Source organism: Sprattus sprattus (genome assembly GCF_963457725.1).
Source record: "Sprattus sprattus genome assembly, chromosome: 4".
Classification (NCBI taxonomy): domain Eukaryota; kingdom Metazoa; phylum Chordata; class Actinopteri; order Clupeiformes; family Clupeidae; genus Sprattus; species Sprattus sprattus.
Genome location: NC_137923.1, coordinates 9,298,738 through 9,322,958, shown reverse-complemented (window position 1 = coordinate 9,322,958; position 24,221 = coordinate 9,298,738). Strand labels below are relative to the sequence as shown.

Below are 24,221 nucleotides of genomic sequence, written 5' to 3'. Positions count from 1 at the left end.
ATTGCATGCAAGGGGATTGTTGCGCTTTTGTGTGTGTGTGTGTAAAAGCTTGCTCCATCATGCTGTGTGTGAGTGACTGATCGAATGGTATGTGTTTTATTCTGTGTTTTAATATTCCATTTTATAATGTATTTTTGTTTCTTGTGTAAATGTTAATGCTTGTGTTTCTGTTATAATTTTAAATCCTTGTGATATGTGTAATTGACTTGCAATTTCCTGTCTGTTTGCGTATTTGACCACCCTTACCTATTGTATCATGAATCAAGATAAGAGCCCCCCCCGTAGCAATTGTACCCTTTAGTCTGACTAAATGTTGTGTTGGTGATTAACTAGCAGGATGTCAAAGGTGAGGTAGCTGCCTGCTTCCCTCACTACAATACTGTATGTCAACATCTACAGTTGTGAAATGGTCAGGTCTCTATGCAACTGTTTAGTTGAATGCACTAATGGTTAACCTAATATGCTGGAATATGAGAGCTCTGAGAAGAGTCGCCCACACATATAAACCTATAAGGCCTATTATGTGTCACAGGTTATCATTATGGTCAATCACCAAATAGAAAAAGGCCAGTGGACCACTGCTGGCGGTCTGCTGGTCTTCTGCTCAGCGGTTTTCGGGGAGTCTGCTGGTGAGTTACAGAAAAACGGCACACCGTATTGCCACTCACTTTCAAAACATGCTTCCTTTAATCATTTATACTTCTTCAGTAATTTTCACCAAGCCTTAACATTTTTCTAGATGTTACCAATGCGTAACATAAGACATCAATTTTCACCTTGAGAACTTTATAGTAGCCTACCAGGAACTTCTGGTTAACGGCTGCTCTTTTAAATAGCCTATACCAAGGATATGATCTAGAAACTTCAGGATTTACCTATATGATTGTTGTTGTGTTAATATCCATGCCCAATTACTCTAAAGATGATGGTGGTCTGAGAGTGGGCCAGAAGTGGCACACCCTAGTAGGGTGCTGAGCAAAATCCACAGGTGGACCGATATATACTTGCCATCTGGGTCCCGAACTTGTAAATACATAAGTATCAAAAAGGGTAGAAAACACCTTAAAACTAACTCAAAAGCAAACAGAATTAGGTCTGATGTATAGAGAGTTTGAGTTTTGTCAGGCCCAAGTATGTTGACCTATATGTATGCATAAATGTTATGAAAAAATCATCTTACAAAAAGGTTGAGTTGGGTTGAGGTTGTAAATGGGTAATTTTTGGAATACTTCTACAACAGAACAAAATCAGTGGCCACAAACGTTTGATATTTGGTGCTAATCACTGACCAAACGTACAAGTATGTTGACATTCTTTTCAAATCATCCATGTGTGATCATGTGAAGAGAGCATGATCGGGTGGAGACTAAGTGACGTACTGCTACCATCGTCCAATCACAGTCTCTGTTTTTTGGCTAGTGATTCGACTGTAAATACCGACTCCGCTCACTGCTTCATTTTGCACAGCTGCAGCCCGCTTACTGAGCGGACACGACGAAACCAACCGGGGCTGGATTGTGATCCTAATAGACAGAATATCTTTTACATTGGGAACGACAACGTTTTTGCAGCCCATATCCTCTTTTACGAAATTGAGGACTGAAGAAGATAGAATATAGCAATAGAGTCGTCAGTTTGGTCACTGTTAGCCATTCAGTAATCAACGAGCTAGCTGGCTAGCGGTTAGCCAGCGCGGAGCAAGTTAGCCACTTCTGCGCAGTAACTAGCTAACCAGGGTATTTGTCATATTGTGCACAGAGCTGTTTGAAGACGACATTCACAGTGTTGCAGCCAAGTGCAGCCAGAAGTCTGAACGTGGTCGACGTGCTGGTCGGCTCGTCAGCCCATTGCAGTGCCTCCTAACAGCGGGCTAGGATATGAGAGAGAATGAGTCAGAGGGACACCCTGGTTCATCTCTTTGCTGGAGGGTGAGTAGCTAACGTTAACGTTATGTCACTTGAAAGAAGTCACTACGTCACACATCCACATCTAACAGTAATTTAGCACGCAGTGCCAACCTGTCAAGCAACCGATCTAATTATTATGTTGCTTCACTGGCTATGGTGCTCTGATTTCTGTGGCCTCCCAGCTAACGTTCCTTTAAATAAGAATAATTTATCTGCCGTAGTTGCGGCCTAGCCTCTGCTGCTCGTTGCAGTGTCAGTGCATGATCGAGTCATTGATTGCGTCCTCGTTAAAACGCATACATAACGCCAGTTGCATAGCTACCGTTAAAGATGGTTACTTTGTCGTAAAATAATAGTATTGGTAGCGTGTTAGGCCCAGCAGATGTATTTGATGTCAGTAGTTCTAAATAAGGCCATTTATACCAGCATGTCAAAGCTAGCTTGCCAGCTAATGTCAAACAAGACAGTATGGTGCAGAGGCTAGCACACCAGCGGTTTCTTAGCTGCGTTCGTTCCATAGACATGCTTTCTTATGTGTATGGTTCGTTAAGAAGAAGGGGACTGATGTAGCCAAATATCTTTCTCTAGCCTATCTATTTGTGTTGTTGTAGTTGTAGGATAGTTCGATTACGTCCTCTTCGTTCGGCGACATTGCACACATTATATATATAGTAAATCGAAGTAGGCCTGAGTTTATTCGTTAAAAGAAGTCCACATTTTGAAACTGCGAATTCCAACAAGACTTTATTTCAGTCTAGCAGAGCAATCATATTTAGCGAAATAGCCAGGAATGTAATCGGTTGTATTTATGCCTTTCAAGGTCAAAAGGACAATCAATCAAGCACGTACGGTTAAAAGAGAGATAATGAATCACTACTCATAGACGGAATACGTAGCTTCAAGTTAATGTTTGGGGCTAGACCTAAAGCTGTGCTATGAACAGAGCCTACACTCATGCATGCAAGTTGTAGACCAGGTAGATACATGTGTTGCCCATGATGGCTTCACTAGACAGGGAACTTAGTTGCAAGTGCAACAACAACATTTGACAAATAAAGGATCTTAAAGATAGTTTATTGTAACTGCACTGGTCAAAGTACCCCACCTTCCTTTCGGAAAATGTAAACAAATACTCACAGACATCACTGTGGTCAAGGCAAAGGTGTAGGCCTTCATGTGAACTCAACTGCCATCAATGTTATGAAGTTACAGTGGGAGAGTGATGTTTGAGCTGCAGTTATAGCAATAATAATAATAATGATAATAATGATAATAGTTGTTGAATAAGGGCCAGGGTAGACTGTACCACCACACTGGTATCACAGTGGCTCCTTGCACAGAGAATCTGAACACCGATAGCAGGTTCTTGGAACAGGCAGTATGTTCGTGCTCTCTGAACTGTTGACATGCGTAGAAGGAGCCAGCGTGTTCTGCCAAACAATCCATCGCTTTGGAGAAGGTAGTGGCTTGGCTATTTGAGGCCCTTTTTAGTCCCTGCAAAAGCACTGCGCTGGAAAGTTGAGCACTGTAGCCCCCACATCACTACATTCAGCAAAGGTCAAAATGACCAGGCAGCATGGGTTTGTTTGTTTGGCTACAGAGAAGGTGACTTCAACTATTTTGCGAGTTTACAGATACTGATAAGGCTACAGCTGCACACTTCCCTGTGTAGGCCTTAATAGCTTACCTTTAGGTTTTTTGTTTTGACACAAAGACAAAGTTGAGTTCCCAAACTTTGCATTATTTCCCCTTTGAGGAATGCCTCATGGACTCTTGTAAAGTGGAGTCTTGAATTCCATAATGTAGCACTCCCATTTCCAAGTTTTAGAGGGTGCAGAATTCCACTCCCATTTCCAAGTTTTAGAGGGTGCAGAATTCCATTTTCTGTTTCTGTTTTTACACAAAAATCCTAGTGTGCGCACTTCAGCTATTAATGTTCTCTGGGCTGCTGAATGTTTTGTAAAGTTTGCAGTGTAGAGCTGTTATCGAAGTCTACAGGTGCCATGTCTTTGTTGCATATAGATTGGTCATGGTGACCCCACATTCATGTAAATGTCCTGATGGAAGGCTCATGTAGTTGCTCTTTATAGCCTCTTGCAACTTCTTAGTATTTTGAAAGTGAAACACATAGCTTCAAATTCAAGCAGTTTCAGTGACATTGCCCTCCTCTCTCTCTTCAGTATAGTATAGTATCCTAAAGGAGATGAATAGCTGATATTTGTTTCATGGTACAACAATACAGTGAGGCGGTCAAGGTGGAGGTGCTTTTTTATGTCACATTAGTGTTACAGATACAGACAGACAGATGTGGTGATTCACTGTCCTGTAGGACATTAAGGGGCTGTGTAAATATTTGATCTGAAGCTCAACCTAAATAGCCTACTTGTTTTGTCAGTGAGAAAGCAGGCAGTACTTTTAGACGTGTATTTTGCTGCTCATGGTCCAGCCTGCACAGGTGAAAGTCGAAGAGGCTGGTTGGACCTGGTTGAGGCTGAGTTTGTGAGCTTAAATCCTGTGCTGACAGATAAGTACTTTCCAACCAAACAACAGTCCTGTGTTTCCCTCAAGCAAAGAAAAAAGTCTGGTAATGATTGCCTAAGATTCGCCATTTTGTGGAAATGGGAGAAGGTTGCTGAATCCCATTTTTCCCTGCCTTCATTTAATGTTCTCTTTGTTACTGACTTCAAAAAGGACTTCCCTATTTTCTCACTAAGGCAAGCTTATCTGAACAGAATATTGTGTGCAGATCTCAAAATCCATTTTGTGTTGAGAATGACTTCTACTACCATAGAAGTCAGAAACAATCTAAAAACCTCTCAAAGATGTCATTGACATAAAATGTTTTAATGCCACACAGAAACTGTATTTAACTGACTGACTAGCCTAAAAGTTGTTTTGCCTTGTTGTTGAGGCCTGCACGCTCCGAGTGGGCCGGGCTCCAGCAGCACCACCACCACCACCAGCAGCCAAGGCAGAGGCGGTGTCAACAGCCACGAGCACCCCTATCTGGGGCAAAGTTCACGGTTGCTAGTATGTGGGTCGGTCTTTTGAAAGGCGGCTTATAAATAGACAGTTAGGGAGCAGGAGCAGCAACAGGAGGAGGAGGAGGAGGGGGGGGGGGGGGGGGGGGCAGACTGATGTGTGTGATTGCAATGCCAGGTCTAGCCGGTTATGTGAACATGTGCTGGAAGCAGAGTGGCAGAACCAATCCCACCCCCTCTCTCCTAGGCTAGGTGCTCTTCTGCTGTTTTATTTGTTATTTGTTTTATTTGTCAATACTTCCATTGAGGAGGTTATGTTTTTTGGGTGCTATTTGTTTATTTGTTTATTTGGCTGTCTGTTTGTCGGAAGGGTTTCACAAAAGCTACCTTACTGATTTTCATGAAGCTTGATTGAGGGGTGTAGCATGGGCCAAGGAAGATCCCATTTCAGATCAGAATCACGAGGCACGGCCACACATATTTTTGTTTAACATTTGTGCAATAGGGCATTTGGCCTTGCCGAAGGTCTGCATTCTCCGAGTGCCCTTCTGATTTAATATAGGACCATTCACAATGGACATAGTCTCCAGGTGCTTCACCGGGACCCAAAAGACGGAGACTCATATGAGCAAACACATAGATGACGGAGACGTGCTGAAAATCCAGAGGAGCGAAAAGAATAGCCCTTTCCACAGAAATCTCTAAAGCTGTGTGCTTACAATGCCAAGCTCGTGGGACCCATGAACCACACACATAACCTGTTCTGGTGCAAATGTAGGCTGTCTGCATTTTAATACAAGTCGCTTCAGATAAAAGTCCCTGCTGAATTAATGAATCCTAAATGAATTACTGTGTTATAATGTAAGTGGCTTTGGATCAAAGTGTCGGCTAAATGACGGAATGTGAACGTGATGCAATGCGGTTAGTGTGCAGGTGGTTGCACTAGGGGTAAGAGGATCGTCTGTACGTGGCACCACGTGCCTCTTGATGAAAAGTTGTGGCCCTGCTGCACAGGTGGTTGAGGGAGGGATGTAGATGTCAGGCGTTTTGACTGTAGTTGTAACCTACTTCCACCTTTGAGATTAGGAAGATAAGATTAATCACATCAAGGTGAGTGTGCGTTTGGGTGTGTGTACACCCACACGTGTGAAGGGCTAATTTCTGCTGAAAGCAGCACAGGTGAGCTAGTTCACTGATTCTGACCTGATTTCACTATCTCTCTCTCTCTGTCATGATGGATGTCTGTGACCTCGTTCTCTGTCATTGACACGAGCAGCCTTTGGAGCGCACGTCTGTCGCTCACACGTGTGTTACCACACAGAGGTAGTCACTTTTCCCCTCACTAACCCCTGGCCCATATACAGGGTCTGAGGCTGAGTTGGGTGCCTACCCTAGCCTACTGACACGCATATGAGTGTGAGCACGTATGGCTGACTCACTGACACCTGATCAAATACGCTGCCCCACTTTCCACTTGGGCTCCTCATAGAAAGTTCGAGGCTGGACATATTAATAGATTTTTGGTTGGCTGCACCGTTTGGAAAGAACCAACTTGCACCTTCAGAAAGAGGCTGTTAAGAAGCACATTTTTTTTTTTTTTGCGGTAAAATGTGGTTTATCTAATTAGGCCTTTATGTATTACCAGTACACTAACCATGCCCTTTATTATATAGGGGTAATTGATAACGACTAGGTCCTTGTTAATAAAGCTGTAGCCTAGATGGAGACAAACCATATTGAGCATTGTATTTATAATAATAAGCATTTTTATGTTTTTTTACATGTGTTAGTCCACTCTGTAAAACTCTAAATGCATTGTCTGGAGTTCTCTTTGACTTTACATGTCTACACCTGAAATCATGCTCACTCACTCTCTCTTCCTTCCTTTCTCCCAATCTCTCTCTCTACCCTTTTCTCTGCAGCTGCGGGGGCACAGTGGGTGCCATCCTGACGTGCCCGCTGGAGGTGGTGAAGACCAGGCTCCAGTCATCCGCCGTCACCACCTTCTATGTGTCTGAGGTGCAGCTCAGTGGCGTCAATGGGGCCAGTGTGGCTCGCGTGTCTCCCCCAGGCCCCCTGCACTGCCTCAAGTGAGTGGTGACCATGCACACACACACACACACACACACACACACACACACACACACACACCGTGACGATGTGATCGTCACTACAGGTGAATATTGAATATGCTCTCTGGCTGTCATGCCATCGAGCCAGGCTCTTTGGTGTGGTGGTCAGAGCATATGTTTGGCACCCTTTAGACCTGGGTTCGAGTCCGGGTGGGGTGACCACGTTCTCCCTCCGCTTGTACGCACGCACGCACGCACGCCTCAGACACGGATTCTGTTGCTTAGTTTGATATTGATACAAAGCCCTGCAGTTCAGTGAGCCTGAGTAATGAGCCAACACAAATCACACAAAGCATGTGTGTTTGTGACATAAATAACACTTCTGAGCTGAATACTGCTGAGCTTGCCTCTCTCAAGCAGTTTTTGCTTGCTTAGCCTTATATTCTGGGAAACCTTGTCACTCAACCTGATTCAGTAAAAACACAGCCTGACTAAGCCATCATAGGAGGGGTTAGTCAGTGTCCTACATACGAGAACTCTCTCCCACATGCCACACTATCTGCATGTATTTGCTTAGCCTAGTATTTCTATCAGAACTTTGGCAGCCAGCTCCGTCTCCTTCAGTGAGCACAGAGCAGCACAGCATGGTATGGGCTAGGCCTAGTCTTTGTCCGGCATACACACTGCTACACTTTCTGTAACAAATGATTCACTGAGAATCCCTGAAAGTGAGAGTCGTTGTGCTGGTAACCCTGGCTACATATGGGCTGGTGCACTGATATAGGTGTCTTGGCTGTGGTGAGCGATGCAGAGGCAGAAACTGGTTCTGAGCTGTTGAGGCCGACCAGGGCTGCCAAGTGCAGAAATCTCACACCAGGCTGCTACTGGAGCAGCTCCTCTTCCAATAGCTGCCAGTATTTGATTGGTTGAAGCTTCCCACCACCCACTCCTGCCCATGCTAGATTTAGTTTGTCTTTTTTTTTTTCTCCCTCTCAACTGGGTAGCTAAGAAAACAAATATCACAAACCCATTTTTATTCTGCACAGTCAGGGACTTGTGAGCTGCACAGGGCTGGGGTTGTTCTCCCTCTTCCTCTCTCTCTCTTTCTGTCGTTCTCTCCATCTCTTTCTCTCTCTCTCTCTCTCTCTCTGTGGTTCTCGCTTGCTTTCTCGTTCTCTCTAACTCTCACTCCCCCCCCCCCCCTTTCTCTTTCTGTCTCTCTCTAGGGTGGTTGAGTAAAATAGGATACATGACTAGAGCAAATGCCTTCTAATGTCAACACCACTGCCAATGTCACGATGTGGGCACTGTTATGGGGTAAACTATGGCCCGAGGGATGTTGAGACTGTCAGATTGTCACCTGGCTCTCATAGAGATATTAACACGAGCTAGGTGCTAACAACTCCAAGGTCACTGGGTCGGTCTGACCAAAACTAGCAATAGTACTCTAAGAGTGATGAAAGTGAAACGATCAGTGATACCCTTAGACGGTTTGGATGAATACATCTGTTAAATGAGTAAATGTCCACAATAATCTGTGTGTGTTTACGGTTCCAAGGCTCTGTGTTACAGATTTGCAGTGCTGCGTGTGTTTTTGATGAATCCGAGGGGGGTGTGGCAGTGTTTTTTTTTTTTTTTAGGGAGCTTCCCTTCCTTCTCTACGTCTTGATTTCTTTGCCCTCTACAAGCAGTGTGTGAAGCCAGCGCTAGCAGAAGAATTCCACAGGGAATGAAAAGAGTGGGACACACACACACACACACACACACACACAGAGGCTCTGACATGACAAAGTGGGTCAGCAGTGAAGGAGGAGGAGACCGTAGAGGAGTTGTGGAGAGGATTCATATTTTACCCAGAAGGCCAGCTGTGCCTGCAGCAATAAAGAAAGAGAGGATTAGGCACGATGGAAGTGTGTTTGTATGTCTGTGTGGGTCTGTGTGGTTTTAGGGCCATCCAATTCACAGCCAAATCTGGCCCTGATCTGTCGGAACCAAGCTGAATCAGGGGCACATCAGGGCCATATTGGGGCCAGACCATGTCCAGTCATAGTTGTTATATCAGTAGGGGCTATCCATTAGGGCCTTCCTGAGCTAGTCCACACAGCCAGTGTTGTTACAGCGGTAGACAATTGGGAGGGCTTTTGTTTATTCTGGCACTCCAGCAACACCAAGAGGATTTTGATCTGAAATCAAAGTCCATTCTCGTGATTTCCAGGTAACCTCTGTGGTTATAAATAAATACATAAATAAATAAACAAGTTCTCTGGACTGCAAACAATTTGATTTCCCAGCACGTGTTTCCTGCCCTCCTGAGTGCTGAGTCACTCGTCCGAAATACAGAAGCGTGTTGGTGATGCTCTTGCTTTGGATCATTATGTAGTAGTTACTAGGTAACTAGTTAGTGTAAAAACAAATGTGCTTGATCAATGAGATGCATTGTGACCTCACATCCCTCTTTCTCTCTCTCAGGTTAATATTGCAGAAAGAAGGTCCTCGGTCACTCTTCAGAGGTCTGGGGCCTAACCTTGTGGGCGTGGCTCCCTCTAGGTAAAGTATAATTGACATGTCTCTTCTCCTATCCTGTAGTGCTTTAGAGTCATACGACCTCCCTCAGCCTGCGTGACACTGCCAAAGCTGTATCATATCATATAAGAGGGAACACTCACAGCAAACCTCCATTCAGACAGGCCCAATTATGTAAAGATGCTCCAAGGGATAGTTAGCGGGGACGAGGGGGGGGATGGGGGGTTACATAAGCTAAACTGTCTCTGGTCTGACAGCTGGGCTAAAAATGATACTTGCTGGGGAAGAAGCAAAAACATTATTTTGCAGGGGCCCTCTTGAGCTTTGTCATGTTTGAGTAAAGATTCTATTCTGCCTGGCTGCATTAACAAACAAGGGAACTGGCTACCCTTGCCTTGTCAGTATGTTTGTTATTTTTCTGCCAGTGCACAGCTCATTGACCAGAGTGGCTCGCCCTAATGCTAATGCTAACATGGCTTAAAGGTCGCTTTTAAACCCTTATGGGCTCACACCTGTTTTGGACAAACAAGGCCACTGTTCCCCGTTGCCCCGCGTCGGCTCCTGCCCCTGCCCCTGCGCCAGCCCCCGCGCCTGCCCCTACCTCATAAGCAGTGATGTAACTGGAATACCGGGCGGAGCGGTGGAAATAGAGCGCTGTTGTGCAGGATGTTCTCCAAACACAGCTGCCAGGGGGACTTAGGCAAAGCAGGTAGCGGATGAGTCGCCTGCATATCCCTCATCAAACCTCTTGAGTGAGTGAGCGAGTGAGGTGAGCGAGTGAGGTGAGCGAGTGAGGTGAGCGAGTGAGGTGAGCGAGGTGAGTGAGTGAGGTGAGTGAATGAGTGAGTGAGGTAGGTGAGTGAGTGAGTGAGGTGAGTGAGTGAGGTGAGTGAGGTGAGTGAGGTGAGTGAGGTGAGTGAGTGAGGTGAGTGAGTGAGTGAGTGAGGTGAGTGAGTGAGGTGAGTGAGTGAGTGAGTGAGGTGAGTGAGCGAGGTGAGTGAGCGAGTGAGTGAGCGAGTGAGCGAGTGAGTGAGCGAGTGAGTGAGTGAGTGAGTGAGTGAGTGAGTGAGTGAGTGAGCGAGTGAGCGAGCGAGCGAGCGAGTGAGCGAGCGAGTGAGCGAGCGAGTGAGCGAGGTGAGTGAGCGAGTGAGTGAGCGAGTGAGTGAGCGAGTGAGTGAGCGAGTGAGCAAGCGAAGACAGTGCTCCAGGCTGTATCCCTTTATTAGCTAGCTCTCTTTCAGACAGTGTCTTTCCCTCATTTACCACACCACCCCTCTTCCACCCCTCTGGCCATTATGAGACACATTTCCGTAGCTGTCATACTCGTGTCCTATTTGCACCAGGTTTGGCTGTTAGCACACTTTTAGTGTGTTTTAGAGCATACATTTGACAGTGCCATGTCAGGTGTAAAACTTTTTATAACAATGCCTATGTTTTAAACCAAAACTATAATAATTGTGGGTGTCAATGAATCTGTCAGTGTGTTTCAGCCTATGCATGTAAGGGGGAGATTTTCCCTTGTCTTGTTATGTCAGTGGTATAAGTTATAATATGGGGGTGTGTGTATATATATAGCATGTCGATACCAGACAGGAATAAACTCTCACACACATATATATATATATTAGGTGCAAAGCGTCCTGGTTTAACGGGCTGTGCGTGCGTGTGTGTGTGTGTGTGTGTGTGTGTGTGTGTGTGTGTGTGTGTGTGTGTGTGTGTGTGAGTTTATTCCTGTCTGGTATTGACATGCTGGGGGTATATTTCTGTGTATGTAAGTTTTTTGTCAGATCTATACTCCCGAATGTGGGTTTAAAACTTACCCTGTTCTCTTTTTGAGACACGTTTAGCTGCTCATGACCAAACCGACTGTTACATAAAATCAGGACAGAACACAGCAGAGCACTTACACACACCTAATAACTCAGGTCCACGTGCCCACATCCCCCCCCAAAAATGAGGACTCATCCAAAGTGCTTGCATGGCCATACAAACAGACTTGCATTCCTTGTAAGATATGATGATACCAAATCTCAGTTGCATTGTCTGCGTGCATTGTCACCCAAACTAAAAATAAACCTTCCTTCTGGCCTGGCATGCTCACGCTTGTACGATTGGTGGAAACCTGACAGATGTGTTTCCCCGGCTGAAGATTTGCTGCCAGCGTTCAGTGTAGAGGCTCCTGATTGGCTGAGCGCAGTCAGTGGGGGCGGGTTTGGAGGAAGTGGAAAGATACTGGGCACGCGGTATCTAGGCTGTCACATTAAGCCCTTGGTCAGCTCATCTGGAAGGGGCCCACGGTCGGCTGGGCTTTTGGCTGCTCCGTCTGCAACCATGTTTCAGCACCATAGGCCTTAAATCCGCCCGCATCATCCCAGAGAAACTCTCTCTGTGGCTTACGTAACACAGAAGACACAACATTCCTCACACACACACACAGGGATTAAAAATCCAAGCCGAAACGGAAATTTTTATTTGCGTAATCTCTTATCTCCCTCCCTTTCTTTCACGGTCTCTTTTTCTTTTTGCTTCTGTGAGGGGAGCTGTATGCTAAATTACCCAATGCGGCTCTTTAAATCCTCTACTAATGCCCGTCATGTGACGTGATCTGATACAGACTGATCCTCACCATGGGTACCCTTCACCTGAAAGCACTGTATGCCACTGATGGGCAATATAACACTGGCTGGATAACTTCCTTAAATGCATTGTAAGATACAGTATGTCTGTATTATTTATTCAATAGACCTCTGGTTCTGTGAGATTAGCATCATTGAGCTAAACCCGGATCCCTGTTCATGAACAAACTACCTGCTGTTGTCTTTGCTTTGCCGGGGACCGGGTATGTATCAGAGCGTTATGAGTTGGATTATGCTGTGTGACAGGGAGACACAACATTACCCTAAATGCCTTAGGTTTTTCTGGGGCACTCGCTTTGAACGGGTGGGTGTGCGTGCGTGCTTGTGTGTGTGAGTGCTCTTGCTGTTGATCAGAGACAGAGTGTTAAGGTACCCTTGCTTTGTGTTACCGTGTCTACATGGCCCCTCTGGATTAAAACAGGCTGGATTAGACATGGACATGTCCATTAGAATCAACACGTTGAGTTACAAAGCAAAGCCAAAGTAACCTGAACAAACATCAGGTTGACACTGCATCACTAAGATGGCTTGCCTAGTGAGAGTACCATAAGATGGACGTAGCATCAGGTTTATATCCCAGCACTGTATCCTCAAGAGTTGCATAATACAGTGTGTTACATTTAAAATCAAAGATGCCAATCATGTAACACAGATATCCAAACTAAATGGAAGCCAAAATAGACTCCTCTTCTGCCCCTTTGCTCTACTTGGCCGCCATAGCACTTGCGGAGTTTGGCCTCACTGTGATCATATAGAGCGAGAGGCAAGCCTCTTATTCTGGCTGCAGCTTTAGCCCAGTGTTGGTCCAGTAATCAGAGGCCTGGTCTCCGCAAGGGCCAAAGAATGATGGGGTCAGAGACCGCGCAGATTTGATGTAGGCCAGAAAAGTCTTGCCAGCGTTTACAAACCTGAAGGGTCCTTAAAGTTGGACCACACAGAAGACACTTGGTTCCCTGGTGTTCTCTTTCTCTTGGTGCACAGAACTAATATGTTTCACCACCTGCATCAGAACACAGATGTTATATTATTTCAGATGCTTCAAGCAAGATCACCTCCCAAAGAAACAGGTTGCCAATTCCCGAGGTCATCTTACCAGATTTGCCCATAATGCCAGACCTAAAAGAAAGACCTACAATCACCTAAATGATTCAGCCAGTGCCTTCAAACCAGACCAGTGCAATAGAGTCAGTCAACTGCCCTAAAAGAAGGCTGGGTTTGCCAATAGTTTCAAACCAGATGGACACAGAAACTGACCAAACTGAAAACATGTGACTCACTGGTGTCCTCTCTCCCTCCCTCCACAGAGCCATATATTTTGCGGCCTACTCCCTGGCGAAGGAGAAGCTAAACGGTGTGTTTCAGCCCGACTCCACACAGGTCCACATGGTGTCGGCAGCCCTAGCAGGTAAGACGAAGGCCGCTAACCGCTGCATCCACTCTCACTGAAGAATACTAAAACTGTAACAGTGCTCCCCTTTTTGTCGTATTAAACCAGCCTATGTGTAGAAATGAGTTTGCACTCGCTCTTCAGCCTCTGCACCATTGAAAATGGATGTAATGTCACAATTTACACTGGTACCATTTCGCTAAACATTTATAAAAAAAAGTGTAGGTAACTTGATTGGCCACATTTTTCTATTGTTGAATGAGTTCAATTGTTTAGACACTTTTGTTTGATTGGAAATTGTGGTTAAAGGATGAGCACGTTTGTTTTTATTTGTTTCTATATAGCGTTAAAGGACTGACTGGGCATGGTTAGTGTAGTACGTCTGTCCTTACCTTTAGATGTTTCTTTTGAATTTTTATTTATTTAAATATTATTTTTTTTTAGGTCATTTTCTAGCTGTGGGGTAGCGTGGGTAGATTGGAAAAAAAAAAAGAAAGAAGCACAGCTGGTTTGTCCGAAAGCACAATTGAAGACTTTCAGGATCGGACCACCCATCCACAAACATCTCTTCTCTTGTTTTTAGAGCTGAGATCTATGCTCTCAGGCCAAAAATAATCCTCCCCTTGTATGGGAGTTAAATGTCTAATAAAACAGAATATTAATAAGAAAAAAAGCACAACATATGTAAACATATGTTCAAAAGAAAAATACAACTGAAAAAATATCCTTATATTTTCTCTCAGTAATTCACCAGCAATTCATTTAATCTCGAAATTTTCTATCTGATAATGTTCCTGCTTTTGAGTGAACAATCTTGCCCTTCGGGACTATATCGATGGACTATCTTGATGGATTGCATTTGAGCTCAAGTATCGACTGAGCCCTTTGCACGTAAAACTCGGCCTCAGAATACACTGCAAAACTCTGCTATTCTTTTAAAGAAAAGAAAAGGAGGAAAAAAAACTCTTCAAGGTCCTTAAAGTTTGGGTTGTGCTTTCCTCTCCCATTTTTTCCCCTCTTTTTCTTTCTTTCTTTTTGTTGCTTTTCCCCCTGTTTCTTCTCCTCCTCTTGTTTTGTTTTTACTTTGAGGGCTGGAGGACTTAGGCCATTACATACCAGTGTGCTACTAAACAGTCTGGCTTCACACGCTGCGCTGTCTGTGCTGTGTGTAGTTGAGGACGCTAACATGTAGGGCGCGATGCGCAGTGAGTGAGCGGCGGTCCTCGCGACTGACGCAGGCGGATCCGCGGACGCCTCAGGTAGTCTCTCCTCTTCTCACTGGTATGGACATGATTCTCCTAACCGTAATGATGATGATGATGATGATGATGATGATGATGATTGTTATAAAAATGCTGATGTATTTTTTTAACCATGTTGTTGATCACATACTCAGTACTGCCGCAAGCTTGTAGCTAGTTCTTTTTGTTTTGTTTTTATTTTTGTTTTTCCCCCTGTCTCCTAATCTCCCTTGTTATTGCACAGTCTTGACACTTTGGCCCTAACCAGCCTGTCACCCCCTGTAAAGGTAATTCAATTATAACTACAAATGATACATGCACACACACACACACACACACGCACACATGCACACCCCCATCCCCCAACCCCCTAAACTAGTGAGATGTGGGGCATGGTAACCTTGTCAACTTATCTAATGTTAAACACCTGGCTACCCTGTGTTATCGGTAGTACCCTGCAACAAGAGGCTATGACCGTTAGCAACAGCATTTTGTAGGATTTACTTTCAGACATACACAGGAAATAAAAGGAGGGAGCTGCCATGTCCCTCTCATTCCTTTCCTAAGGGTGTATAGCACATCTACTGAGGCGGTCCTTAATTACAGTGTCTCAGCATCTACTGTACATGGGCTCTATTATGTTCGCAACATCTAAATGGCTTAAATCACCGGAGTTCTTAGGGGAGTTTTATGTTATTTGATGAATGGTTATGTAAAGCATTTATAATTGTGTATAAAATGTGCTATACAAATAAGCTTGCCTTGCCTTTAGAGGCAGCTGAAAATTGGCCCCACGGTTCTATCTGAGTCCTGCATGGGAGTCGTATCACTTTCCAAGCCTTTACTTCGAATTGCTTGAGTTTCAACCTGTGATGGACACTTACCCCCGTCGCACACTCAAATCAAACTTCCTTATCCTGTTCACCAACTCGCCTCTCATGGAAATCTACTGTACACCGGAGCCGGTGTGAATGTAGGTCAGACCACTGCAGAAAGTGGGCTAGTATTCCATGAACAACTGGCCACGGACATGTTGCTTATAGACACCAGGGCCTATGGGAAGGCTGTCATTCCTTTAGTCTGATATATAGCCTATGGCTTGGCTTTCCTCCAGGAATGTAAAGTAGGACACCAGGCAGAAGGCCAAGAGTACATTGGCCCAGCAGAATACTAGAGGCGTCAAGTGCATTAAAACATAGCAGTCAGGACAGAGCTCAAGTTCAAAGAAAGGAAAAAAAGAAATGGTAGAAAAGGTGACCCATGTGTAACTTTGCATGGATCTCACATTTCAGATGCTTCTACGCCAAACCTCTTATCCTGCTTGAACCCTTCACATTGTTCCACAGCTCCAGAGTGCATAGACCTTGTCTCAAAAGCCCTCTGTGAAAGTGTGGAAGAACAACCGTGTCTTCATTTCAAAGTCATCATATCATCATTGGTTAATGAAAAGAAAGTTTGTTGCATTTAGTATTGACACCCATATGCACCCAATAAATCCTGTACATACACACTCATGCATCTGTGTACGCATCAAGTGTCAAACTTACACTCATTTGCTTATTTACAACAAGGTTGACAAGGTTAGCATGTCCCAGTTTTTAAAAATATTTTTTTGTACTGCTTGACCAAATGTTTTATTATTGTTTTACTTAGACCTGGCCCCCCCTTTTCACCCCAAATTACTTTTCTTTCCCCCTCCAACACGTAGGTCTGATGAGACTATTGTGATAATGCCATTGACAACACTGTTTTCGCTGCTAATGTAGCGGCAGCTAGACTCTGTACCCTCCATCTTTGAGTTTGACCTGCATAGATTAACAACAATAGTGGTGTGATGTTCATTCACACACACAAAAAAACCTTTGCTATGTCTCCTGCATTCTATTTCTTTCCTCATCCTTTTCTTGCTCTTTTTCTTCCGCCCCCTCCTCCTCTTCTTCTGTCTCAATGCCCATCTGATGGCACTTACACATTCTGTGTGAAAAGAAAGGAAAGGATAACCCAGAGCCCAGACAAGCCTCTTATGTTCTTGCGGTCTCAACCAGGAGAATAGGGTCACTAGGTTTTGATGGATGGAGGGAGGGAGGGTGGTGATGAAAGCAAGGTGGGGAGGGAGTGGGGGATCGTGGGACATAAAGGATGATTTCACTATTCCATCCCACCCCACGTAGTGTGTATTTTGAGTGTGTTTCTTTGTCTTCATCATCTTGTTCTTCTTAAATAACAAAAACAATAAAGCAAACAAAAAGGGGTGGGTCTTCTGCTGCTGCTGCTGCTGCTGCTTGTGACTGTGGTACAGACAAGCCTGTGTCTGTTTTAGGGCTATACTGTAGTGTGCAGCCCTGCGTGGGGGGGCCTGCGGGGCAGCCAATGTCTGCAGGCTTCTAACTGCAGCTGTGTGGAGTAGCTTTGTCCCCCTCCCCGTGAGTACTCGCCAGAGACGCTCTCTGCTCTTCCTCCCTCTCTCTCTCTTCTTCCTCCTCCTCCTCCTCCTCCTCTTCTTTTGCTACTACTGCTACAGATCTCTCATACTCTCCACCCAGTCGCTCCTTAGGTCTTTCAAGTAGGAACCCACATCCACCTTCCTCCTTCCCCCCTCCCTCGGCCCAGAACGGCACACGTAGCTGTGTTACTAGCATAAGCCAGTGAAGATGTGCTTGTGTGAGCAGGGTAGTTATACAGACTTGCATGAAGGCTATTATCTGTATACTCTTTAAGTTGGCAATTGGGGTTGACTTCGTTTTGTTGTAGCGTTGAGGAGGGGTGGGGGTACTATATACCTGGTCTTGATCTCAGGTAGTGTTTTTGAGCTTAAATCATAGCCACCCAAAAGATGCCGCCTCCCCTTCATAAAATAATTACCAAAAAACAAAAACAAAATTAATCACGCGCACACATCCCTGTAGTGAAACCTACCAGACAGCTTTCACAAAAAATCAGCTGTCCAGATCTAGCCTACAAAAAAACGAAGCGTAAAGAATTCACCAAACTGGGCAATTCATGTAACCCAAGTTGAATGTAGTCCACTCTTAATGCCATTGCATTTGCACAACGCGTGCACCTAGTCACTGCACACTTAAAACTATTTCAAATAAAAACAAAAACAACAGAAGACTCACTGGCTCTTCAGTGCCAACATTTATACTAACCCCATGTGTCTAAACCTTACATGTTTGTCATTTTGCTGTACTGGCATGGAGTGTCTGTGACCCATTATGGATACCAGTTATCATATTTTTAGAATATGAATTTATGAATATGGCCGCAATAAACCGTCCATTCCATGAAAGCAACAACCCTTTGAGGCAGGTTTACGCAGCCTTTGACCTTAAAACGTTAAATTGGTGTCTGAGTCACTAGTAAATGCCTCACCAAACAAACTGCCGCTCAACAAAACTTCAAGTTACAGTGGAAGCCTAGAAGATGCCTTAGTGATGTTTGTATGACATTGTTATTCAGATGCTTATTTCTCTGTGGTGGAGGGTTAGTTGTCACATTTTGGTTAGTTTAGTTACAACATCAGTGCAGATGATTCAGTATAAGGATCACCTCTCTAACATGGGCTTATGGCTTGAATCCACTTCATTTTAAGATCATCCTGATCTCCAGTTCTATCGTAAAACCATGCTCACTATCGATAATAACGATGGAGATATATTCCTGAGCAGTACTTGGACAGGACATGGTCCTCTTTCATTGATTTTTCTAATCTCAATGATACTTTGTGTTTTATTGGACGTCCTTTTTGTAAACACAAAACAGCCATAAACCCATGTGGAAGGAGTTCTCACATTTGTTAGTACAGTTCACTAATGATGATTTATCATGACGATGGAGGTGTTGGGGTGTAGAGAGAGTGTGTTAGGCCAAACAGATTGTCCATGAGTGTGTGCTGTCATGCACTGTGTGTTAGTGCCTTCTCTAAAACCAGTGCCTTATTTTTCACAGGGTTCACCGCGATCACAGCTACCAATCCCATCTGGCTTATCAAGACTCGCTTGCAACTTGATGCCAGGTGAGGTGCCATTTAAAAAAAAAATATATATAATATATATGTGTGTGTGTGTGTGTGTGTGTGTGTGTTCTGGTTAAACCAATATACAAGATCGAGTGTTATTGAATGAAAAGATCAAAACTAAGCCTTGATTTATTCCTTATATTTTCTTAACCCGACGCTGTGTAGGAACCGTGGTGAGCGTTACATGAGCGCATTTGAGTGTGTCCGGCGGGTGTACCAGGCGGACGGGGTCCGGGGATTCTACAGAGGCATGTCGGCTTCTTATGCTGGCATCTCAGAGACTGTCATCCATTTTGTGATTTACGAGAGCATCAAGCGCAAGTTGCTGGAGTCTAAGGCCCAGGCCAACATGGACGAGGAGGAGGAGGCAGCAAGGGACGCGTCGGACTTTGTCGGGATGATGCTGGCGGCTGCCACATCCAAAACCTGTGCCACATCTGTTGCGTATCCACACGGTACGTCTTTATCACAGTCTTCACAAAAATGATTTGCAACTGACTGACTGCCTTTTCACAAACAATTTGCAGATCACGAAGTATGATTTTATTATTGATATGAGAAACACTTATTGACATAATATATATGATCCTGTCTACAACAGGGTCAGATGTCTTTGCTTCCACTACAATTTTTTTCTTCATGCATTACTTTCAGGGCCAAAAAAACTTTTTTTAAAGAATCAGGACATATTCAAATTTCATCCTCATTGAAGTTCCATTTTCCCATTGACACTCTGCTTTAACAAGGCATCGTTTGTTCTCTTCCTTTCGTGTGTGGTTTAAAAACATATAAAACTAAAAAAAACCTGAAGGCATCGAAAGCTTTTTGTGAATGCCACACTGACATACTTCTCTCTCTCTCTCTTTCTTTCTCTCTCTATCTCTTCTACAGAGGTGATCCGCACTAGACTTCGAGAAGAGGGCAGCAAGTACCGCTCCTTCTTTCAGACTTTTGGCATGGTGATACGCGAGGAGGGCTACCGTGCCCTCTACCGCGGCCTCACCACCCACCTGGTCCGGCAGATACCCAACACCGCCATCATGATGTCGACCTATGAAATGGTGGTCTACATGCTGAACCGTTAACCCAGCCCCCTGGCCAAGGAGGAAGAGAAGGAGAGAGAGAGAGAGCGCGAGAGAAATAGAAAGAAAGAAAGAGAGACAGATATCAGTGGAAAATGGAGAGGACTAGGATGGCCCCAGCCGTCCCCCAGGCCACTTGAGGGTGCTGTTGTCTTAAAGATAAAATGGAAAGAGTGATGGAGGGTAGGGAGAGGGAGGATGGGAAGGAACAAATGATTGAGAAAGCAATGGAGGGAGGAAGGGGTTAGTTCAGTCCTGTAATGGCTGGCGTCTTACAGAACCAACCATTAGTGAAAATCTCGTTAAGACTCTGATGTCTCTCCGAAATTCCTCTCTCAAAAATTTGAAATTTGAGAAGACAATACTGAGGAGGGGGATGCTTGAAACTGTAACTCCTGTTTTATGGGGCAAAACACTCATGCTTGATGCCAATACGCCACCATTTCAGTTGTTGTTATTGTTGATTATGATGTCGTTTGTCATTTGATTTAAAACTGTCACAACTGTCATTTGTCTGTATGGGTTTCATTCATACACAGATTCCTGTACAGTTAGCATTTGGTTGCTAGAGACAATGCTGTGTTCAAGCATGCCCCTCCGCTAGTCAGCTCAGAGCAAAAGACTAACTATGTGTAACCCGCCGACCTTCTGCTTTGCTCTCGGCCAAATAGTCCCGACCCTTCTAGCCCAACACAACACAAAAAAAAAGTCCTTCATGTAGACTTGTGTTTCTTTCAAGCTGGATATCAATTCAGTGGGTTTTGTTGAGTTGTGCGGTGACGTCCTCAGTAGTCAGCAGTCGCGGATGACTGCCTTAGGGCAGCCGAGAGCGCCCTCTGTCTGCTCAACTCTGGAATGCAGTTGTGTTGTTGTTTTTTTTTTAAATCTCTACCACCGACATTAACATCCAGACCTGTCTCAGGTCTCCTCTGGAAAGGTCACTTACTTGAAACTAGTCAGTGTTGATGTTTGAAAGACTTCAGGACCTCAGGTCTTGGTCTCGAGTGTCAGACCCGAGGAGGGGGTGGGGGGGGTTACTCAGATGCAGCCCCCAACACACATGCACATTACCATCTGGAGAGAGGAGCCACTCTCCCCATCCCCGACCGTGGCTTTTTTTTGTGGATAGTTTTAATCTTGTATTATAAATAAATAAATATATAAATATATATATATTAAAAAAGGAAAGAATATTAAAAAAAAAAAAAAAAAACAGTATTACTGTTGGGGCAAAACAGTGTTTTGCTAAGCAGTGTCCATTGAAGATATTGTACAGTTTAGTGTACTTAATTTTTAGTGAAGGATATTCCTATATGTGTATATAATATGCATATCAAATATCCCTCTTGTCCATAACCTAGGTCCTATGATCATGCAGTAGGCTGCAGTTTCAAAAGTATTATTTGAATCAACTGCATTTCGTCAATGTTGAGAAAAAAAATGTTTGAATCTATCGCAAAATGGTGTGTTGTGGTCTTGGTCGATTTTTATTTAGTTTGTTTCTCGTTTGTATATTATTTTTGTTCTTTCTGGTACAACATGCTGGCCTTAGACTCCATACATCGCCCACATGGAGTCTATAATCTTGTGTTTTGTCTGTTTTGCTTTATTTTTTCCCCCCTCTTGTGGACCTGTAAAAGGTCAGTGTCCTCATCTCAGCGATATGTTTACAAGCAGCCCTGGCTTCCCCTGGTGAAGGATCACATAATCGTCATATCAGCTGTGTCACTCAGTTGGTTCGTCTGTGTAAGTCCACCACATGGTTTCCCCATTTGTCCTGTTGCGTCATTCAGTGTCAAACAGTAGATTTTTTTTGTCGTACTCTAACCTGCTAGCTTTTAGTCCTCCTCAGTAATGTGAGAAGTTGTGAGAATCTTCTATCCACAAGGCCATTTTACAACAGTCCTCAATCAGCGTAGACATCACGGTGAATGTGTCTTTCTCCTTACGCATATGCGAGCTGAGATTGTTAACTCACCTCGGTAACATTTGGATTGAACATCCAGCTCCCTCCTAAACTGTGAATGCTTGAACTGGGTGTTTTTTTTATTTTGTCAGCATCTGCATACGGTACTCAACTATCCCCACAGACTTTAACAGGTGCAATGGATTGTGTCTAGGACTTCCCTCAGCTGCTATAACATGGCTCTGTAGTACTGAAAGGGGCTATTCATCCTGAACAGTGTGATGGTATGTGACAGCACTCAACTGAACATTGAGCATTAAGCATACTGTACATTGTCATTCTTTATGTTTGAACAACGGCATATTTCCAGAAAGAGGCGCTGGGTCATCTAAAGCAACATCACCACAGTCAGCCAACTGTGGAATGGCCCACATACTCTTGGCACTTGGCATAGCCCAAGCAAGTATGGTGGAGCCCATAAAGATGGCTTCTGTGGCTTATTCTCAGGACACGGCTATGTGTCAAGTTATGAACACACCCACCGCCCAGATTTGGCTTGCTAACTGCAGGTGTTAAACCTGCCCCAACAGGGCATTGAGACAGCAGAGGTGATTGCGGCTTACCCAAATCCTGGCAACTGAAGTCAACCAGGAGATGTTTGAAGAACAATAACTGCAGTTATTGAAATCAAAATGTTAGGAGAGAGAGTTATCATTATTCAAATATGTTGGTCATTGATTGGTGGAATATTAATACTTTATAAGTTTTCAGAAAGTGTTGAACTATTTGTTTTGAATACATTATCATGCTAGCTATCAACTCGTATATCGTTATGGCACAATATGTATCCTTAACATGCCCCCCTATTAAATTACAAAAGGGTATGGTGTTAAGGACCTTACGTAATTAGATGTACGTTATTTTGTCCACACCCTTGTTTACAAAATCAAATAGTCAAAATGTCAACTCTTAAATGTGTTCCTCATAAGCGAAAAAAAAAGTATATGATAAAACAAAATTACATTATGCAGGCAAGGGAGCTCAGTTTCCAAAATAAGCAAGGTGGGACACTACGTTTACCACGTTAGTCAACATGTGGCCCTTATCCTACTAGGCTAGGCATATTTGTGCCAACGTGGTTAAACACTATTTAAAGTTTAAAAACTGACAATTTCTAACGTAAGATTGGAAGTGATTATGATCTTGATAGGCTTGGCAACTAATGTGATATGATTTCTTACAAGACTGTATTTTCAACATTTCTGAATGAGTCAAGTTGACGTAACAGCAAAGCATGGCTGAATATTCCAAGCCTGCCGTCGAGCGTACTGCTACTTAAATTAGGGTGAGGACGGCCCATTGCAATTATATTGTCTCGGGCTCAAGCATCGTGCACTCTGGCCCTGACCAGAGCCCTGGAGGAGATGCAGGTTGCTTAGGGAGCTCTTGTGTGTGTCTGTGTCTCATTTTTCTTGAAATCTGTTGTCGCTGATGAAATCCTCTCTAGGCAGGTTATAGTGTCCTGAGCACCAGATCACTCAACACTAATGCATTGAACATTTATGTTGAATGTTTTTTTTTTTTCTTCCCCCTATTAAGTTCTGATTTTGTTTTGGCTTTTTTTACACCTTCAAATGTGGCCTATTCTTAGCTGGCTATGTGTTATACCTCTTTTTGTACAAAATAAGTAAATAAACTAAATAAAAAAATACTAAAAATATCTGTGTTGCTCCATTTGTGCCATATTATACGTTGCAAATCTGCCATGCAGGTCAGACTTCCCAGTTGTAATATTACAAATCCGCCCCAAGGTGTCAGCATTGTTCCAAGGTCTAAAAGATGGATATCAGCCACCCAAAGGATTTGTTATGCACTGGTAAAATCAGAGAGATTAAAGATCAGGTAGGCATACTCATATACTTGACTTCGTTTGAGGTTCGCAAGCAAGTTTGAGCCGACCCCATGGAGCAGCTTCTCTCACAGACGTTGCGTAGTCGAAAACCCCAGGCAAGGGCGAACCTTCAACAAAGGCATGGCTACGATAATGATTTTTTTGGGGGAAACACTGCCCCCTGTTGGAAAGAGGAGGAAAAAAGGCTTTGAACTAGGCCCAGCATAAAATGATCCCTACATTATAACATTAAGGGCTAGCCCATTAACTCGTCTATATTGGGCATTAGGCATCTACTATTACTCTTGGTTATGCTTTGCATTTCCACGCTATGACAGCCTGAAGATGTCTAAAAGTATGCATCTTAATTCCCTAGATTCAACTGATAAATCTCAGTAGACATGTAAAACTAAATAAATTCAGTGTTAGAAGAAATAGTCCAGAAAGCAAATTCCACGCAACGTGACACTGCGTGCTTGATATACGGGAGAGACTTCAGGGGCAATTGAAAAGAGCGCTGTTCAATTTATTGACCTACAGCTTTGGGCGCCATACATTCACGTGGCTGTAACAACGT

At 44.0% G+C, this 24,221-nt stretch overlaps 1 protein-coding gene across 1 annotated transcript; it reads left to right on the top strand.

The window, feature by feature from the left end:
* The first annotated feature begins 1,518 nt into the window (after window positions 1-1,518).
* Window positions 1,519-23,435, top strand: slc25a36a (solute carrier family 25 member 36a). Its single transcript, XM_080837136.1, has 7 exons — window positions 1,519-1,928; window positions 6,811-6,978; window positions 9,430-9,507; window positions 13,424-13,524; window positions 18,696-18,762; window positions 18,931-19,220; window positions 19,657-23,435. The coding sequence occupies exons 1-7, from the start codon at window positions 1,888-1,890 to the stop codon at window positions 19,848-19,850; spliced, it is 939 nt and encodes a 312-aa protein (XP_080693262.1). The 5' UTR covers window positions 1,519-1,887; the 3' UTR covers window positions 19,851-23,435.
* The last annotated feature ends 786 nt before the right edge of the window (window positions 23,436-24,221 follow it).